Source organism: Monosiga brevicollis, genomic scaffold, assembly GCF_000002865.3.
Source record: "Monosiga brevicollis MX1 MONBRscaffold_21 genomic scaffold, whole genome shotgun sequence".
Classification (NCBI taxonomy): Eukaryota; class Choanoflagellata; order Craspedida; family Salpingoecidae; genus Monosiga; species Monosiga brevicollis.
In genome coordinates, this window is record NW_001865058.1 from 667,377 (window position 1) to 683,740 (window position 16,364).

A 16,364-nucleotide genomic window follows, 5' to 3' on the forward strand; every position below is an offset into this window, starting at 1 on the left:
GCACTGACGGTGCACCCGAGGCCTCAGACGATCAAGGCCCCAAGCGCATCTCCCTCTTTGACCTGCAGGCAGACAACGATAGTCTACTGTACCGACCTTTAGAACTCGATTGCACTCACCGGCGCCGCAACCAGACGGTCCTTCTTCAAGACGCCATTCGCCAAGCCAAACTGTCCTTTAACAAGCGCTTCACCGATACCGTCGATGCCAAGCGTGCCGACGTGGCCAAGATTGAAGCCATCAACAAGAAAATTGTCAAAATTTGCGAAGAGTTGCAAAGCGAGCCGCCGCTCTATCATCCGCCTACCTTCCCTCACGAGAATCCAGAGCATGTTCTGGCTGTGCGTGACGAAGAGGTGCAGGTGCCACGGGTGCTGACGGCGGAGCAGCGCGCAGCGCTTGAGGAGCAAGAGCGCCTGGAAGCTGAACGGCGCCGCAAGGCTGCCGAGAACGATGCCCACGATCGCGGCGTGTACGACATGATGTTTGGCCGACTGGAGAGTCGAGAGGAGGAGTCGGTGTGGGAAGACCTACCCAAACCCGCCTTCATGAGCGAGGTCCCCAAGTCACAGTGGGATGATGAGCAAAAGAAGACCGTGCAGGCCTATGAGGCTGCCGTGAAGGAGCTAATGGAGAAGCGTGACAAGCGTCGCCAACTCCTGCAAGCTGAGCTGCGCGCCCTCCAGGAGCAGGTCGAAGCCACGTACGTCGCATTGGGGGTCTCTGTGCCGTTTGAGTGTATTTGGCATTTGGTGGTGGGCTCGTATCTTCGCATCTTGATGTCAAGCTCTGCGCTCGAGCTGTACCCGTGTGGCTCTGGCACGTGTATCGATCAGCCTCATTTGTCATTTTGACGTTGCTTGTTGTGTCGTGGAAATATGTAGGCGCTTGGCCTTCAACGAGCGCGTTCGCGTGCTGTTTGGAGAGCGCATTGCCAGCGAGCAGCTGGTAACTTGCCACGAGCTTGCGGTGCTCAAGCTCTCGCAAGCCTTACACGTGGAGCGAGAAATGCGTCACCGTCAACTTGAGCTCGTGCAGGAACTGAACGAGGCCAAGGCGGTGCAAGCTCGCTGTGCACGTCAGGTGACAAGCGCCACCAACATGGTGGCCGATGTCCAGCTGGAGTATGATGCAATGGTCACGGAAGACAAGCAGCTTGATAAATCGTTCAAGACACGCCGCGACTTTAACGGTGCCGAGGCGTTTCTGGATATTCTATACCGCCTGTACCGGCGTCGGCCCAAAAAGTATGGACTCGGCGTGCCCGTGCCACCGTTGGTGCGCGAGCATGATTGCCCTGAGGGCTTGGAGGATGCCATGTGGCGGCGCTTGGTTCATTTGCGCGAGCAAAAAATTGCAAGTGAACACAAGGTGCACCTCAAAGCGCAAGACTTGGCCGTGGCCAAGCAGTTTCTGGCACGGCGTGAAGTGGAAGAACGCGAAGCAGCCAATCGCGTGGACATGGCCATTTCGGAACAGCGCAGCTTGCACAACGATCTCTTGGAGCTGAGTCTGGACCTGCCCCTCCTGGTCACGGTTCAGCAAGGCCAAGTCGAGGTGGTGCATGAGGACGATTTTGATCCAAATTACGATGATGCCGTTTTGGTGCATCGAGCGTTTGTGGATGATTTGAACGATCAAACGCGGCAGCTGGCACAAGCCAAGATTGCGCACACGCGCAAAAAGATTGAGTCTGGCAAGGGCTTGCGCCTGCTCGAGTGGCAATCGGAGCACATGGACCTGTAAGTGCCTTGTTGGTCTTGTTGTGCATATCCTCGTGGTCGGGTTTTGGAAAGGCGCCTGCTCACAACGAATTTGTCTCTTGTCTGGTGTGTTTGTTTGGCAGCGAGCTCGAGTACATCGAGGATGTGTCGCGACAGACGCAATTGTTCAAGGTCAAGAAGAATTCGGGTCACAAGACTGACCCCGTCAAGGAAGCGGAGCACTTGGAGAAGTGAGTTGATGAACATGCAGGCAGTGACGCGTTGAGGAGGGGATGCGGGCAGGGACGCCGTGATTAAAGCCGAAATTGTCACTGAACTGATGCGACCTCTTCATGACAACAACGCGTAGAGTTCGTAAGGCACGCGAGGACCATTACGAACACGTCTTGGCGGATAAGCAAAAGCAGTTGAAGCGCCTCCAGAAGCAGCTTGGCAAGCGGTACGTCATTGCTGTCCGGTTGTTTTGAAGCCGTTGGCTACCCGACAACTTTGGTAGTGAAGGAGTGGACAGCGAAGAGGGGGAGGGGGGGCAAAGGGAACGCAGTGGGACGCGAAACCTCTTTCATTTTCCAGTGTTCGCGCCATCTCATCTGTCTTAATGGTGCGCCCGCGCACAATGCGCAGTGTACGTGAGAACGAACAGTTGGATCAACAGATCCGGGGCATGGCCAATACGGTAGCGGAGCGGGCGCAGGTGCGGCAGGTGCAAGCCCAGGTTGTGGGTGACGGTGGGGCGGAACAACGATTGCGCGGCGTACAACATAGACGCAAGCTTGTCGAGCTCGTCCAATCACAAGCCGAGGAGATGGCTCTTTTACGCCGTGAGGTGGAGCGCTTGCGACTCAAGAGTTTCCCGGCCTTTGGCCCCAGCTCGGGCGCCACGAGCCGCCGTTGAGCCTCCACCTGGTCCCCTGACTCCTAGAGTAGACTGTGAGCATGTGGTCTTTTTGGCTTTTCAGTTATGCTCGGTTCAGACTTTGTTCGACCTTCGTCCAGGCGTAATGCTGTGGGCCTTTCGTTGGCTGTGTATTGTTATTCCATTTGATACATGTACCTTGCTGAATGCTTTTGTGAAGCGTGCATCATAATTGACAACATGAGCGATGATAAAATTGTTTCAAATTTGAGGGAGACGGCAGGTGATCAAGGGACTTGGAACTGTGAATCAACAAAAATTTTCTTCCCTGTTTGACGTGTGCACAAAGCATGTATGGGCAGAGACGAAGGTGCCGCTTGTCATGACATCAATTAAGTTCGACAGATCAAGCGCGGCAGCGCCCATAGCACCGCTGCCAAACGCTAACCGACACTCCTCCGGCGCGACAGGAACGTCCAATTTTACCGCCGCTGGCGGCCGATCATGCGCGACAAGATCTTCTTGGCCTCGCACTCGGGGAAATTTCCCATGTCGTAGTACTGCGGAGCAATGCTCAGCAGCCATTCTGCGGGACAAAAACCAAGCGGAATGAGCACTCAATGAGAGGAGAAAGCTACAAGGGGTGTTGAAAAGGCGACATGACGTGGACGCACCAGCCTTAACCTCCGTGACGGTGCGGATGTAGTTCTTGGATGTGAGAACAAACTCATGGTAGAGAACCCACTCGGGCTTGTGGTCGAGGGCGGTTGAGGGATGCAGCAGAACGACCTGGTTGTCCTTGATGGTCAGGTAGTGACCAGTGCGCTCAAGGTGGGCCACTTGCATGAAGAAGCCAGCCGTCATGGCCTTGCGAATGTTAATGTAGTAGTCGCGGCTAGAAAAGTCGGTGCTGACGCGTGCAAGACCGACGCGATCCATGATGCCGCCGAGCTGTTTGCGCACGTCATCGGCTTGCTTCAGGGAGCGAAACTGGAGAAAGTTGTCCCAGCACCAGTCCTTGTCATCGTTGTTGCCCTTGTAGGCATGATAAACGTTGAGCATGGTAAGATGATCACCATCCACGTGCGCGAAACGGTTCTTGGCTTCATCGGCAGCCTGCTTCTGGTCGTTGGGACGCAAAAAGACATTGGGCACGGAAAGCATCGCAGCGATAGAGAGCATTTCATTGCTGCAGTTGAACTCGGTACTGGCAATCAGCATTTTGGACAACTGAGGGTCAAGGGGAAACTCGGACATTTGAGAGCCGAGGGGCGTCAATTCACCGTCGTCATCCAGGGCACCTGCGAACACAGTTTCGAGGAAAGGTGGGGAAAGGAGGAACCAAGAAAGGCAAGGCCATCATAAGCAAAGGCAAGCCACAAGCTCAAACCCAACGTAACAGCGCGTTTGCGGGCAACACAATTTGATTGCTCGATCGAGCGGCTGTTGTGATGGCAGCACGAGATGAGAGAGGGGGCTTGATCAAGCCTTTGGACCATAAACGTACCAAGGTAGTTGAGAAGCTCAAGGGCACGCATCAGAGTCTCTGGCGCTGGCGGGTCCATGAAATCAAAGTGCACGAGATCATCAATGCCGAGCTTTTTGAGCTGCAACACCACTGAGCCAAGGTTGGAGCGAAGGATTTCGGGATAGGTGTTCTCTTGCATCTCTGACTTGAAGGCTTTCTCAGTATAGAGACGGAAGGCCTTGCCCGGTCGGGTACGGCCGGCGCGACCGGCGCGCTGCTGGGCCGAGGCCTTGGAAATGGGGGTGACCAGAAGGGACTCGACGCGAATACGAGGGTTGTACACCTTTTGCTTGGAAAATCCAGGGTCGATGACATAGACAACACCATCAATGGTGATGGAGGTTTCCGCAATGTTGGTGGACACGACAACCTTGCGGCCCGGTGCGCCTTTGAGAGGGTTGGGAGCAAGAGCAATATATATATATATATATATATATATATATATGACGACAGCACACGCAAAGGTCAGAGGACGACTCATAAACAAGGAGGTAGAGATGGAAAGCAGGAGCAAGCATGACAAGGCCGAATGCTGGCGCCGGAGGGGAGGGATCGAACCGTTGGCGCGATCTGGCGGGGGTGGGTTGAAGATGCGCTGCTGGAGCGCTGGGGGCAGTGACGAGTAGAGGGGGACGACATCGACGGGGCCGACTTCTGTTCCAAGATTTTCGACCTCGCGACGAATCTTGCGGCAGGCTTCTTCAATCTCTTCCTGACCGGTCAGGAAGAGCAGGATGTCGCCCTTGGTTTCCTCCACCATGTGAATCTGAACGGCCGTGCGGATGGCCGCTTCAAGGTAGTCGCGCTCGGGTTCGGGGGTGTAAAAGATCTCGACGGGGAAGGTACGGCCGGGAATGTCCTGTGTTGGTGGTGGTACCAATCAAAGGGTGGAGCAAGTGGTAGGTGAGACATGCGCCTGGTTGCTGCCAATTGGAGTGAGGTGGGGCCAGTTTCGGACCAGGGATTCAGTGTAGCATTCGTACCATGCGAGGGCAACTGCTGAAATACTGTTGGAATTTGCCGGCATCGAGCGTGGCAGACATGATGACCACTTTGAGGTCTGTGCGCTTGGCGATGATCTCCTTCAAGAGACCCATCAAGATGTCGGTGGCCAAGGTGCGCTCGTGTGCCTCATCGAGAATGATGCAGCCATAGCGACTCAACAAGGGATCAGCCATGGCCTCGCGAAGAAGCATACCATCAGTGCAGTACCTGTACATCGTGCGAGGAGACGTTGAATGAGGTCGCGAAAAGTCGGAGGGGTGAGACCCAAAGGGATGATGGTTCGCATCGCGCATGAGTGCCGTGAGCAGAAACTGACTTGAGGATGGTGTTGGGGGAGGTACAGTCTTCGAAACGGATGGTGTAGCCGACGTGTTGACCAAGTTGCACGTCCATTTCTTCGGCGACACGTTGGGCCACGCTCATGGCGGCCACACGACGGGGCTGAGTACAGGCGACTTGTCGGCCGCCACGCATTTCAACGCACCATCTAAATCCAGGCGACTCGGGCATGAGGGAGACCCTTGACAACGCAGTGTATCGTGTGTAGGCAAAAGGGCCTGATGGGAGGTCGGCGTGTGTGGAGCGTCGGGCACATACTGAGGGATCTGGGTGGTTTTTCCAGAGCCGGTTTCGCCAACAAGAACCATCTGCTTGGTGCTGGCCAAGGTGCTGAGAAACTTTTCCTTGTGTTCCCAGACGGGCAATTTTTGGCGACCCTGACATTCAATGCAGAAATCACACCCACAAAAAAAAAAAAAAAAAAAAAAAAGATAAAAAGTGAGGCCAGGGGCGCAGGGCCGCAGGGCCGGAACGGAGAAGAACGGCGGCGCTTCTTGGTACCAAGGCCTAGCCAAGCCACAGATGATGCATGCGTACCTCGAGGATCTTGTGATAACGATCACTGTACGAGTGACCGGTCCACGGGTTCATGGCGCTGCTCGCACTGGACGAAACCATCAACAAAATGAACAAGCACAATGAGCACCGGCACCATGTGAAAGGGAATGAAAGAAGCATGTCCCCCCCTCTTCCCATAAAGGAAAAAGAAGAAGACATGTGGGAACGCGCAGGCACAAACACCCGACACCAAGACGCGCTGACACGAAGACCATGTTGCGCGTGCACAGACACATGGGTGCATATCGAACGCAAAGAGTAGGCAAGGCGACAAATAGCAGGTACCACGTACGAGCTGCCAACATCGAGCTTGGCACGCTTGCGGTCGACGGCCATTGTACTGGCTGATGAGGAAGTATTTGTTTGAAAAGGGAGGGCAAGTCGACCCCGGATGAGCGAGATCCTAGCTGGTTGAGCAGGGTTCGGCACAGCAATCATAAGAGGTATCCACGAGGGCCAACCAGTCCAGCGATTGAGCCGAGCGTACACAACAAGGTCAACCACCCAGCCACACTCGGACAACACCCAAGCACACGGCCGCCGCCGAATGCGTGTGACGGCAGGCACACACACACACACACACAGAGAGAGAGAGAGAGAGCGAGAGAGAGAGAGAGAGAGAGAGAGAGAGAGAGAGAGAGAGAGAGAGAGAGAGAGAGAGAGAGCGCGAGTCAACACGTGTGTGAGAAGAAGAGAGAGAGAGAGAGATTCACACACACACGCACGAAAAGACAAAAGGATAAAAGCACGAAAAAGGTGCACGATTGAAGGGATGTGCCAGCAACCAGCTCCCATTCCAACTTCACGGCACCTCCCTCCCGCACGCGCAGGCTCACCCCCGCTTCCCCCTCTTCTTCAGCACACGGGCATCATCGACCACAGCCGGCTGCCATTGGTGGTACCTGATCAACTCCACCGAGAAAAATAAAATAAAAAAACTCAAATCCGCACATTTTCTATTTGTTCACAACACATGTTGAAAACCCCGTGTGCTACGCGCTCAAAGTATAATACTTACTCGTTCAAACGCCAACATGTCCTTTTCCATCGTGCCAAGTGGCCGAAAATACTTTTTCAGCTTGGATCTACCACATGTTGGTGCCATTTACATTTGGTCCAAGTGTCCCACAGAAGGAAAAAAAAGAGAAGCGCGATCCGGTCAAACGCCTCGACCTCCCTCTTCGCCCTGATACACGGCGAGCAGAGCTCGGGTAAACGCAGGGCCAGCAAGATGGCGCTGCCATACGTGGATCGTGACCTGGAGCTGCCAGGCATGCAGCAGGCGGTAGGTTTGCCTGACGGCTCGAGTTGCCACCATCATGGCCGCCCGTGATGTCACACGAGCTATTGCTGACTGCTTGGACTGCTGGGCGCCATGCTGCAGGTGGACGCGGCACTCGAGGCTGAGATGCAAGCCACTCCCTTTGATGAGGAAGCCTATGGTGCCCGCGTTCAACAGATGCTGCGCGTCATGCCCGAGGTACAGTCTCCGCACCACCCTCGCACACACACGCGCGCACCCGCATGTATCCCGCCCGCGTGCGCGCCCTTCCCTTCCTCCCATTGCTGCTGCTGCCTATGTTTGAAGTCCTCAAAAGCTCACCGCCACCTTGCGCCACATTCAATGAGCAGAGCACTGCCATGGTACAGGGGGAGATGGAGCGCAAGGCCAAGGGCGATAACCTGCCAGGCTTTGCCACGGGCCGCTACAACCTCCCTCCTCCGCCAAAGGCCAAGCAAAACGATTACAATGCTTGGCTTGAAGCCGTTCACAATGCGCGGGCACAACTTCAGCACCAATGTACCCGGTAAGCCCACCATCGCCGTTCTTCGACCCTATTGCTCTGGGTCTGCTTGCTTTTGGGCCGTCGTTGCCTCATTTCATCATAAACATGGCTCCGCACTGGACGGCCGATGAACACACTGATCTTCGGGATTTGGCTTGTATCAAGGATTGAGAACTTGGAGTTGATGACAGATTTCGGTGGTCAAAAGTGGATGCGGTACAACGAACAGCTGGAGCAGATCAAGTCAGACCTGGAAAACGACCTGGCCGCCATCAAGTACGTGCCCACGCCCCCACCCGGCACATGGCCTTCCAAAGGAATTTTGCCCGATTCGCATGGCCCGAGCAGGTCTGACCGCTTGCCCTCTCTTTGCAAATCTCTCCCAGGTCTCGGCTTGATGAAATGAACTGGGAGCGACAACAGGAGCAAACAACCGCCGGCCAGGAGCTGTACCAGCTTGAAGTGCAATGGGGCCAGCTTGTCATGCAAAACTATCAACTCGCCGTACGTACCGCCCATCCTTTGTGGCCAGTGTTCTTGTTGCTTTGCAAGCAAGCCATGGTTGTGGGTTGACCCGCCTCCGCTCATTTTTCGACTTTTTTTGCTGGCTGGAACAAACGCGCAACGCTCCTATTGTTTGGCACAGGTTGCTTGTGGTCAGCTTGAGGAGCAGTGCAAGTTGCAAGGCAAACCACTGCCCGACAGCGAGTAGAGGGAAAGGGTTGTTTCTTGTGTGTGTGCGCTCTGTTTATCCTTTTCTGCTCTTTCCTTGTCCCTGGCACCGTGCAACAAGTCCCATTTCCGAGTTGGCTGGCAGCGGGTCATACGGACGCGCAACTTGTTTGATGATGGGATGGTTCAGTGGGCTTGGCTCACTGGTGATTGCACGACAGATCAATTGCAGACATGCCTGACTTGCGCCATGCCACCCTTGATGGCTCTGCTTGTTGTTGGAGTTGAGTGGTGTTTTCTTCTTTTCTTTTGCCTTTGTTCGAACCGGTCCGAGTCATCGAGGCCCAGTGATGAGGGCTGTATGAGAGGGTGTGTGTGGTTTCAGGTCGATTGCATGGTTTGCCAAACAAGAGATGAGGCAGGCTCCGAGGCAGAGAAGGGCAGAGCTCGACACGATTGAATCTTGAGCTTTCTCTCGCCTGACTCGCAACATACGTTGAGCTTGCTCTCTCCTGACTCGCATCATACATACTCAAGTGAGTAGGAAGCAGACTGCTCGGATGCAAAGGCCGGTGGCGGTTTTACTTGCCCTTCTCCAGCTTGCGAAGGGCACGCTTGCGGAGACTGAGGTGCATGTTCCAGAGCTGCTTATCGACGATGAACTTGGGGAGAAGGCTGGCAATGCCAAGCTGCAGATCGTGGAAAAAGTAGCCCGAGGCGCGGTTCTCGACACCAATGGTCTTGACGGCGGAGCGCACAAAAGTCTCGGGGGTGGGAGTCAAGAGGCTAGACTTGCGGATCTTGCTGAGGTTGGTGGTGACAAAGAGAGGCATCAAGCTTTGCACGGAGATGTTCTGGCTCTTGTACTCAGCGTCAAGGCCCTGGGACATAAAGTCCATGTAGGCCTTGGTAGCCGAGTAGATGGAGAGGAGCGGGGTGGGCATGCTACCGCTGGCCGAGCTGACGTTGACAATGGCACCGCTGCGACGCTCGGCCATGCCAGGCAGGACAATGCGGCACATGACTGTGGCCGTCTCGACGTTGAGCGCCAGCAGCTGGGCCACGCGCTCCTCGGAGAGATCGAGAAAGTAGTTGGGGAAGTCGTACGAGATACCCACGTTGTTCACTGAATGTGCAACGAATAGGTCCCGGGTGAGATGGCGGAGAGCAGAGGGGGAAGCGGCAAGGGCCCAGCAGGAGATTGGGAGTTGGCTCGCCAGCCAAAAAGTCGAAGGAAAGAAAAACACCAAGACTTTTATACGGAACTCACCAAGGAGACCGATGTTGCGGCCCTTGATGGCAGCCTCAACAGCCGCACGCCAGGAGGCGGAGGGCTTGGAGAAATCAATGGCCACCGTCTCAACCTGCACGTTGCCATACTTGGCCTCTGCATGCATTATGCGCGTACCAAACGAAAACAAATGGGGTGGGGGTTGTCCACGGAGGAGCATGAGCGATGCGCGGGATGAGGTGTAGTGGCGTGCGGTGTGTGGTGCCTTGCAAGATCAACGCCGGAAGCGAGCAGGTCTTTATAGAGCTGGCCAGCGCAAGAAAAAGCATGGACGAATTTAAACGCACGGATTTCTTGCTTGGTGGCATCCAGCTTGGCTTGGGTGCGGCTCATGAGGATAACGTTTTGGCCTTGGCGAGCGCACTGGTTCGAGGCACAAGTAGCAGGGGGATGAGGTCACGGACATGGAAAAGTTGGCTACAAGCACCCATCTGGCCAGTTCTCTGGCTGGAGATTCAGAGAGCGGCCGCAAACTGGGTGGGCCACCGAGCAACAGCCAAGGGATCCATGAACAAACCTCAAAGGCGTAGGCACGACCAATGCCGTCCGTTGCGCCCGTCACAACTAAAGGGCAGGGCGAGGGCAGCCAGGCAAGAGGGCGGGAAAGGAGAAGCGGCATGAGATCAAAAGGGAGCATGGGGCAGCAACCCGCATCCGGCCGTCGTTTGAGCATTGCTAAAGCGCGGCGAAGGGGTCGCGCGACGAGCCAAGCACGCCGAACGCCGAGGAGGATCAGGTCACACACGTACCGGCCCATTCGCCAAACTTCTTGAGGGGGATACCAGGGCGTCCAAAGTAAGCAATGATGCTGCAAACGGCCTTGTAGGCCAAGTTGGCCAGCACCACGGCGCCAATCTACAATCACCCACACAATGGCGCATTCATTGATGGCCAAACCGAGAGCCAGTGAGAGCGTGTGTGCAGACACCGAATGCGCTTCCCCGGACCCGACCAAAGCAAGCGTACAAGCGACGAAGCGCCTGTTGTGCATGGTAGCCCTTCCCCCACTTCAAGCGTGTTTGATCGAGACCCAAGGCCAGGTCACAACAGCCTGTCGTACCAGTTCCAAAAGGAGGGAGCACGATCCGCACGTCATCCTGCTGGTTCTTTTGTGGTGAGCGCGCACACACACACACAGAGAGAGAGAGAGAGAGAAAATGGCAACGCACACACACACACACACACACACACACACACACACACACACACACACACACACACACACCAGTGGCTGTGGCCATGCGTGCATGCGGTGGTGATGCTTTTTGCTTTATGTAGCCTGTGTCAACCCCATGTGGTAGTTGTACCCTCTCTTCCCTATTGTGTCTTTGCTCTTTATACCTTTCCCTTTCTCAAACTGTCATTTCTCTCTTTTTTCCCTCCTCTCTCATTTTTCTTTGCTCTTTACATGTATTTCTCTCTTTCTCATACCGACCAAACCAATTCATCTCTTGCTATTCCTTTCTCTTTCTCTTTCCGTCTCTCCTCATCCGCTCTCTCGTCTCCTGCCCTTGCATGCGATAATGCGCTTCGGTTATAAATTGAAATGGCAAGGCGCGGGGGGTGGGATCAAGCAAATAGCCCGAGGGATTGTTATGGAGACAAGGAAAAACATTTTGGGCAGCACGGCTGCGATCATGGAGCACACGCACAGCGGGAACACGATGGATAGAAACGATAAATAGATGAGAAATTACAAGTGCCACCTCCGTTGCCGCATATGCACAAGTTATACTACCGATACGGGTGGGTCAGAAGGGAAAGAACAGCGGGGCTCCAATCAGATGACACTGAGGGCCGAGGGTTGATGGGACAGGGTGATCGAGGTGCGGCGGTGGCGTTGTGGATGGTGACGGCGACTGCTGCTTTTGGTGCTTCGGCGGCTGCCTCGGCTGCTGGCCCGCCGACTGGTCCGTCGGGCGGGCTGACTGCAACTGGCGGGGTCATGCTCGAGGTTGGTCAGGAGCTCGGGGTGCTGGCGATAGACTTCGGCTGTTTCTGCAACAAACTGGGCCACGGTCAGGTCCGAGTCGGCGTACGCAGCGGGATTGGCCCTTTCCAGTTCCTCGAGCAAGTCCAGACAGGCCGCATACATTGGGGCGGTGCGAACGCGTGCGTCGAGCGCACTGTCCGCGTTGCCGTCGGATTGTGATGCGTGCAGGCTGGCGGTCAGGCTGGCTCGGAGGCTGCGACGCAGATGGCGCAGGCTGGCACGAGCCGACCGACGGCGCTGCCGACCGACGGCGGGCGATGCGACATTGCCCTCGCACGCGGCAGTGCTCGAGTCCAGACTAGCCTCGAGTAGAGCCGCGAGTTGGTCGTCGTCGTTGTAGGGCGAGCAGTAGGCCGGGGATCGCCAGTCAATGCACACGCCGTCGGGGGCGCATGTAACATCCTCGCTCTCGTCGGCTAGGTTGACCTCAAAGTAGCTGTCTGCGGCTAGCTCGACGACTGCGCTTCTCCGCCAGGCGGCGTCGTCGCTCAAGTCCCAGGGGTTGAGCAAATCCATGTCGGGGTCGAGGTCATCGCAGCGGCTGTTATTGCGGGCATTGTTGCAAGCGTCTTTGAGCACCTCTTGCAAAGTGTCGCTTGGGCAGGGGCTCGTCTCCTTGGGTCCGGGAAAGATGACCTCGTACGCGCTGAGACGATGGTTGGAGGTGAGGCTGTGGTAGCTGAGACGTTGCTGTTGTGAGTGCGTGGCGGGGCTGCGACGGCTGTGGTGGCGTGCGCTGCGGTGACTGCGGCGAAGGCTGTTGTGGTGGCTCAGGTTGAGGTTGATGGCTGAACCATCATCGTAGACCGACGCTGGGCTCAGTCGGTGGGGTGTGACGGGACGCGAGGGCTGTTTGTGGGGGGCGACGAGGGTGGCGCCGCAGTTGCAACGCGCCCAGACGCAAGCCGCATCAATGGCAGCGACCACGTTGCAGGACCAGCATTGCACGACGTTGGGCACGCGGACGAGGCTGGGATTGCGAGGCGGGTAGCGGTGTTGAACGTTTTGGCGCAGCTGGGCACCCTGGCGATCAGAAAGGCGGGCATGGCAGGCCGGTGCATGACAGCCGGGGCACTTGATTTCCTTGGCCCCGTCACGGAGGCGAGCATCAATGCATTGACGGAGACATTTCCGGCACATGTGGCAGTCTGGCGAGGTGCCCTGACTGCAGAGGCTCTGAAGACCGCGCAAGCACCACTTTGCGCACACGGGACAACGACGACGGCCCATGCTGGCTCTGTGTCTGTGTGTGTGTGTGTGGTGGTGGTGGTGGTGGCCGGAGAGAGAGAGAGAGGGCGCGCGCGCGATCAGAAAGGTGAACGACAAGCGGTGGGGCACAACTCTTGATGGCGGCGGGGCCACAAGATTGTAAAATAACTCGTGACCACAACAAACAGACGAGGTGTTGGCCGCGTGCGTTTGTGTGTGGCGCGAGCTGCGTCAACGCCAGCGACGCGCTTGCAACGCGCGCTTGGACGCGATCTGAGTGAACGCCAGCACAAGCACGAGCTGGAGCCCGACGCGAACAGTGTGGTGTAGGTATGTTGGGACTGATTGGTTGTGGTTGGTTGTGGTTGGTTGGTTGGTTGATCGGGGTGAGCAACGAAAAGGGGGAGGTGTTCACATTAAAGGGGGGGGTGCATGCCGTGTGTGTGAGGGTGGGGAGGGGCTTCGCATGCCGTACCGAGGACCAAGCGCGCCCGACATTCCAAGAAGGGCTCAAAAGAGGTCAAGCGGGGCGGGAGGGGGGAATAGTGTGGTCTATTCTTGCCAAGTAGGAATCATGCGTACTGTCCCCGAGCGCGAGCGCGAGCGTCCCCGATCACGCACGCTCATGCTGATGCTGATGCTGGCATGGTACACACGGTAGAGAACCTTGCACATTCTTCTTCCAAGGTCGACGTGAACGTTAAGGCTCCGCTGCATGCAGATGCTATGATTGGTGTTTGTCCGCATCATTGTGGGTGCTTGTGAATGGGTGGGTGGCGAAGTGTTTGTTGTTGTGACATGATTGATGGTATTTCGATACCCGTGCTTCGGTGCATGTTTGCACGCGTACCGCGCTCGTGCACCTTTCAGCTGTGTTTGTTAATATCACAATCCACCCTCTAATATTAATCTTGGGCGATGCGCGCTTTTTTTCTTCTGCTTTGCTTTCTGTCTTTTTTGGCTATTTTCACCGCAATTTTTATCGCTTTTCGCTTATTGCTTCTGTTTCTGTGTCCGTCTCTTTCACGCTCACCACTCAGCAGCAGATCCTCGGCTGGCAGCAGGCATTTATCTACGCCGATCCCCTTGGCAATTCGCATTTCGTACGACATGCTCGAGCCTCCATGTTCGCATATGGCCTAACATGTTGTTCCGATCTCTCCTGATTGGAACATTTCACCTGCTCAGTATAGCTCCACACACAGTGGCTCACACAAAAGCCAAAAAGACGAAGACACACACACAAGTCTGAACTCCTACAAGCCCTCTCTCCCTCTCTTTCTTCACATGTCAAGCTATACGATGAATTGTCAATTAGAAACTCGATGACTCAAAGATGATGCGTATGTAGGATTTGATCGTACGAGTGCATATACACGTGTGCGCAAGCACAGTCAAGACACGCACACAACAGCCACATCAAACCACGGCGCGGGGCACACGATACCAACGACCACACAGACCATGGTGGTGGACACGCATGCTAGGGAAACACCACAAGACCGTAATCCGTCCACGGCTCTGGCATATCGCCCAAGACTGTCCAGGTTGACCCGTTCAAGACCTGGATCACGTCGTCACCAAACAACAGCAACCGATGGTTAAAGACCACAGCCGAGACGGAGAGAGACGACACGTACAGAGGCGACTGAGCCACCCAACCGGTCGCAGTGGTAAAGGCTTCGACCGACACCAAGTTCCTGGCACCATCATAGCCCCCCATGACCCAGAGTTTGTCCGCATACGCGGCGGCCGTCGCCCATTGGCGCGCCTGCAACAAGGACGGCATGGTCAGCCACGTCCGTCCGTCAAAAGCCTCCACCGTTGTCAGCGTAGCGCGCGGTTGCCCTTTCCCGCCAATAGCAAACAAGAGCCCGTCAAAGACACAGACAGCTTGGCTGTGACGCGCCGTAGGCATGGGCGTCGCCGTCGTCACCCACAGCTCCATGTCATCATCGTAAACCTCCATCGTCGACACCACGGACAAGTCTGCACGACCTCCAAACGCGTACAAGCGGTCCTGATAAACGGCCAATGCTAAACGATGTCGTGCTGTGCTCAGCAACGGCCCGGTGCGCCAGGCCACACCGTCAAAAATGTCCGTGGCGGCCAAATTGGCGTTATCATATCCGCCTGCCACATACACCTCGTTCCGGTACACCGCAGCCCCGGGCGTGTAACGCGCCGTTGGCATGGACGGGCCCCTGCTCCATGATGTTCCGTCAAACACCAAGGTAGCATTGAACCCGGCGACAGACTCCATCCGCCCGCCGAGGAGCAAAACATGCGAGGATCGAAGCAGAGAAGACACCGCCCGATAGAGCTCTGCCCGTTGCACCTGGAGACGGTCTAGCTCTGCCTGCTGCGCTGCCAAGGTGGTCGCCAAGGCTGTCACGTCCAATCCGTCCACAAACACCCGCCGCTCCGCGCCACTCGTCACGTACAAATTGCCTTGGGCATCGCTCCTCACCGTTGCCTCATCCAGAGCCACCTCAGTCTGACCCTCACCCCTCACGGCCAGCAGAGACAACAACACCAGCAACCATAACAACACCTCCCAGCCACCGGAACCCAGGCCCAGACGCCCGCAGAGCCCTGCCGAATTCAAGCGCCGCACCATCTCAGACGCATCCGCAGGCAGGACACGCGAAATGACGAAATGACATGAACGTACAGTCAAACCCATGACGTCAAAAGATGTGAAAATTGATCTATTTGAAAGCCATTTATATCTAATTCATAGTTGGGTGGGTGTCAGTTGTGACTCGCTATAGCTCAGTTGGTAGAGCGATTGACTGTAGTGGATAAGTTGTCATCAATTGGTCCCTGGTTCGATTCCAGGTGGCGAGAAGCAATTTCTTTTTCTTTTGTTTGTTTCTTTGTCTGCCTGTCTGTCTCTGTCTGTCTGTCTGTCTCTGCCTGTCTCTGTCTGTCTGTCTCTGCCTATCTTTGTCTGTCTCTATCTTTGTCTGTCTCTGTCTCTCTGTCTGTCTTTTGTCTTTTATCTTTTCCTTTTGGGTTTGGCATTTTTTGTTTTTTCGTGCCACACCCATACACCATGCGCCTCAGTGTTTGCTTGATTTTTTGTCATTCATTTCGATGGCCCAGAGAAAATTCGAATATATAATATATTTTGACCCCAGCCTTCAACGCGACTCGCTATAGCTCAGTTGGTAGAGCGATTGACTGTAGTGGATAAATTGTCATCAATTGGTCCCTGGTTCGATTCCAGGTGGCGAGAAAAACCGTTTCTTTTTGTCCTTTCACCATCGACGTCAACTTGCCGATCGGAGGGTTTTTTTTTCTATGTCATGTCTTCTCGTGTGGAAGGGAGTGTGCGAAGGGAGCTGGAGGCGTCCAGTGAGCGTCATTGGATCAGACGGGCAGTCGGTTGTCAATTTT

The 16,364-nt window shown here is 55.5% G+C and overlaps 7 protein-coding genes across 7 annotated transcripts in view; 2 read left to right on the top strand and 5 right to left on the bottom strand.

The window, feature by feature from the left end:
* Positions 1-2,619, top strand: part of MONBRDRAFT_27807 (uncharacterized protein) — a gene marked incomplete at both ends in the record, with an annotated part of 7,139 nt that extends 4,520 nt beyond the window's left edge. Inside the window, 5 exons of the mRNA XM_001748163.1 lie at positions 69-703; positions 885-1,742; positions 1,847-1,954; positions 2,074-2,163; positions 2,349-2,619. Of these exons, the coding sequence (XP_001748215.1) occupies positions 69-703; positions 885-1,742; positions 1,847-1,954; positions 2,074-2,163; positions 2,349-2,619 (1,962 nt within the window). The remainder of the gene's footprint in view (positions 1-68; positions 704-884; positions 1,743-1,846; positions 1,955-2,073; positions 2,164-2,348) is intronic.
* Positions 2,620-2,955: 336 nt separating this feature from the next.
* Positions 2,956-5,135, bottom strand: MONBRDRAFT_33607 (uncharacterized protein; the record flags this gene model as incomplete). Its single annotated transcript, XM_001748233.1, has 4 exons — positions 2,956-3,166; positions 3,255-3,881; positions 4,088-4,198; positions 5,117-5,135. 4 exons carry the CDS (start codon positions 5,133-5,135, stop codon positions 3,063-3,065), a joined length of 861 nt encoding a protein of 286 aa, XP_001748285.1. The 3' UTR covers positions 2,956-3,062.
* A 170-nt stretch (positions 5,136-5,305) lies between these two features.
* On the bottom strand, positions 5,306-6,805 carry MONBRDRAFT_33608 (uncharacterized protein; the record flags this gene model as incomplete). The annotated part of the gene is made up of 6 exons (XM_001748234.1): positions 5,306-5,320; positions 5,430-5,600; positions 5,711-5,829; positions 5,990-6,056; positions 6,303-6,354; positions 6,544-6,805. Coding segments are annotated over 6 exons (684 nt in total), but the record flags the coding sequence as incomplete, so codon positions are not given.
* A 327-nt stretch (positions 6,806-7,132) lies between these two features.
* On the top strand, positions 7,133-8,710 carry MONBRDRAFT_33609 (uncharacterized protein). Its single transcript, XM_001748164.1, has 6 exons — positions 7,133-7,295; positions 7,395-7,490; positions 7,643-7,818; positions 7,963-8,073; positions 8,184-8,301; positions 8,444-8,710. The coding sequence occupies exons 1-6, from the start codon at positions 7,242-7,244 to the stop codon at positions 8,507-8,509; spliced, it is 621 nt and encodes a 206-aa protein (XP_001748216.1). The 5' UTR covers positions 7,133-7,241; the 3' UTR covers positions 8,510-8,710.
* Positions 8,711-8,844: 134 nt separating this feature from the next.
* Positions 8,845-11,001, bottom strand: MONBRDRAFT_38222 (uncharacterized protein; the record flags this gene model as incomplete). The annotated part of the gene is made up of 6 exons (XM_001748235.1): positions 8,845-9,595; positions 9,740-9,856; positions 10,048-10,123; positions 10,278-10,324; positions 10,510-10,615; positions 10,936-11,001. 6 exons carry the CDS (start codon positions 10,999-11,001, stop codon positions 9,051-9,053), a joined length of 957 nt encoding a protein of 318 aa, XP_001748287.1. The 3' UTR covers positions 8,845-9,050.
* A 539-nt stretch (positions 11,002-11,540) lies between these two features.
* Positions 11,541-12,983, bottom strand: MONBRDRAFT_10499 (uncharacterized protein; the record flags this gene model as incomplete). Its single annotated transcript, XM_001748236.1, has 1 exon — positions 11,541-12,983. The coding sequence occupies one exon, from the start codon at positions 12,981-12,983 to the stop codon at positions 11,541-11,543; it is 1,443 nt and encodes a 480-aa protein (XP_001748288.1).
* A 1,462-nt stretch (positions 12,984-14,445) lies between these two features.
* MONBRDRAFT_10500 (uncharacterized protein) lies at positions 14,446-15,582 on the bottom strand (the record flags this gene model as incomplete). Its single annotated transcript, XM_001748237.1, has 1 exon — positions 14,446-15,582. One exon carries the CDS (start codon positions 15,580-15,582, stop codon positions 14,446-14,448), a length of 1,137 nt encoding a protein of 378 aa, XP_001748289.1.
* Positions 15,583-16,364: the final 782 nt, after the last annotated feature.

What these genes read in the sequence shown, in the direction of transcription:
- MONBRDRAFT_33609 (XM_001748164.1), top strand. Translation starts at nt 7,242, where the DNA reads ATGGCGCTGCCATACGTGGATCGTGACCTGGAGCTGCCAGGCATGCAG. An exon ending in TGCCAGGCATGCAGCAGGCG is followed by an intron (nt 7,296 to 7,394) that starts GTAGGTTTGCCT and finishes GCCATGCTGCAG; the next exon opens with GTGGACGCGGCACTCGAGGC. An exon ending in AACGACCTGGCCGCCATCAA is followed by an intron (nt 8,074 to 8,183) that starts GTACGTGCCCAC and finishes AATCTCTCCCAG; the next exon opens with GTCTCGGCTTGATGAAATGA.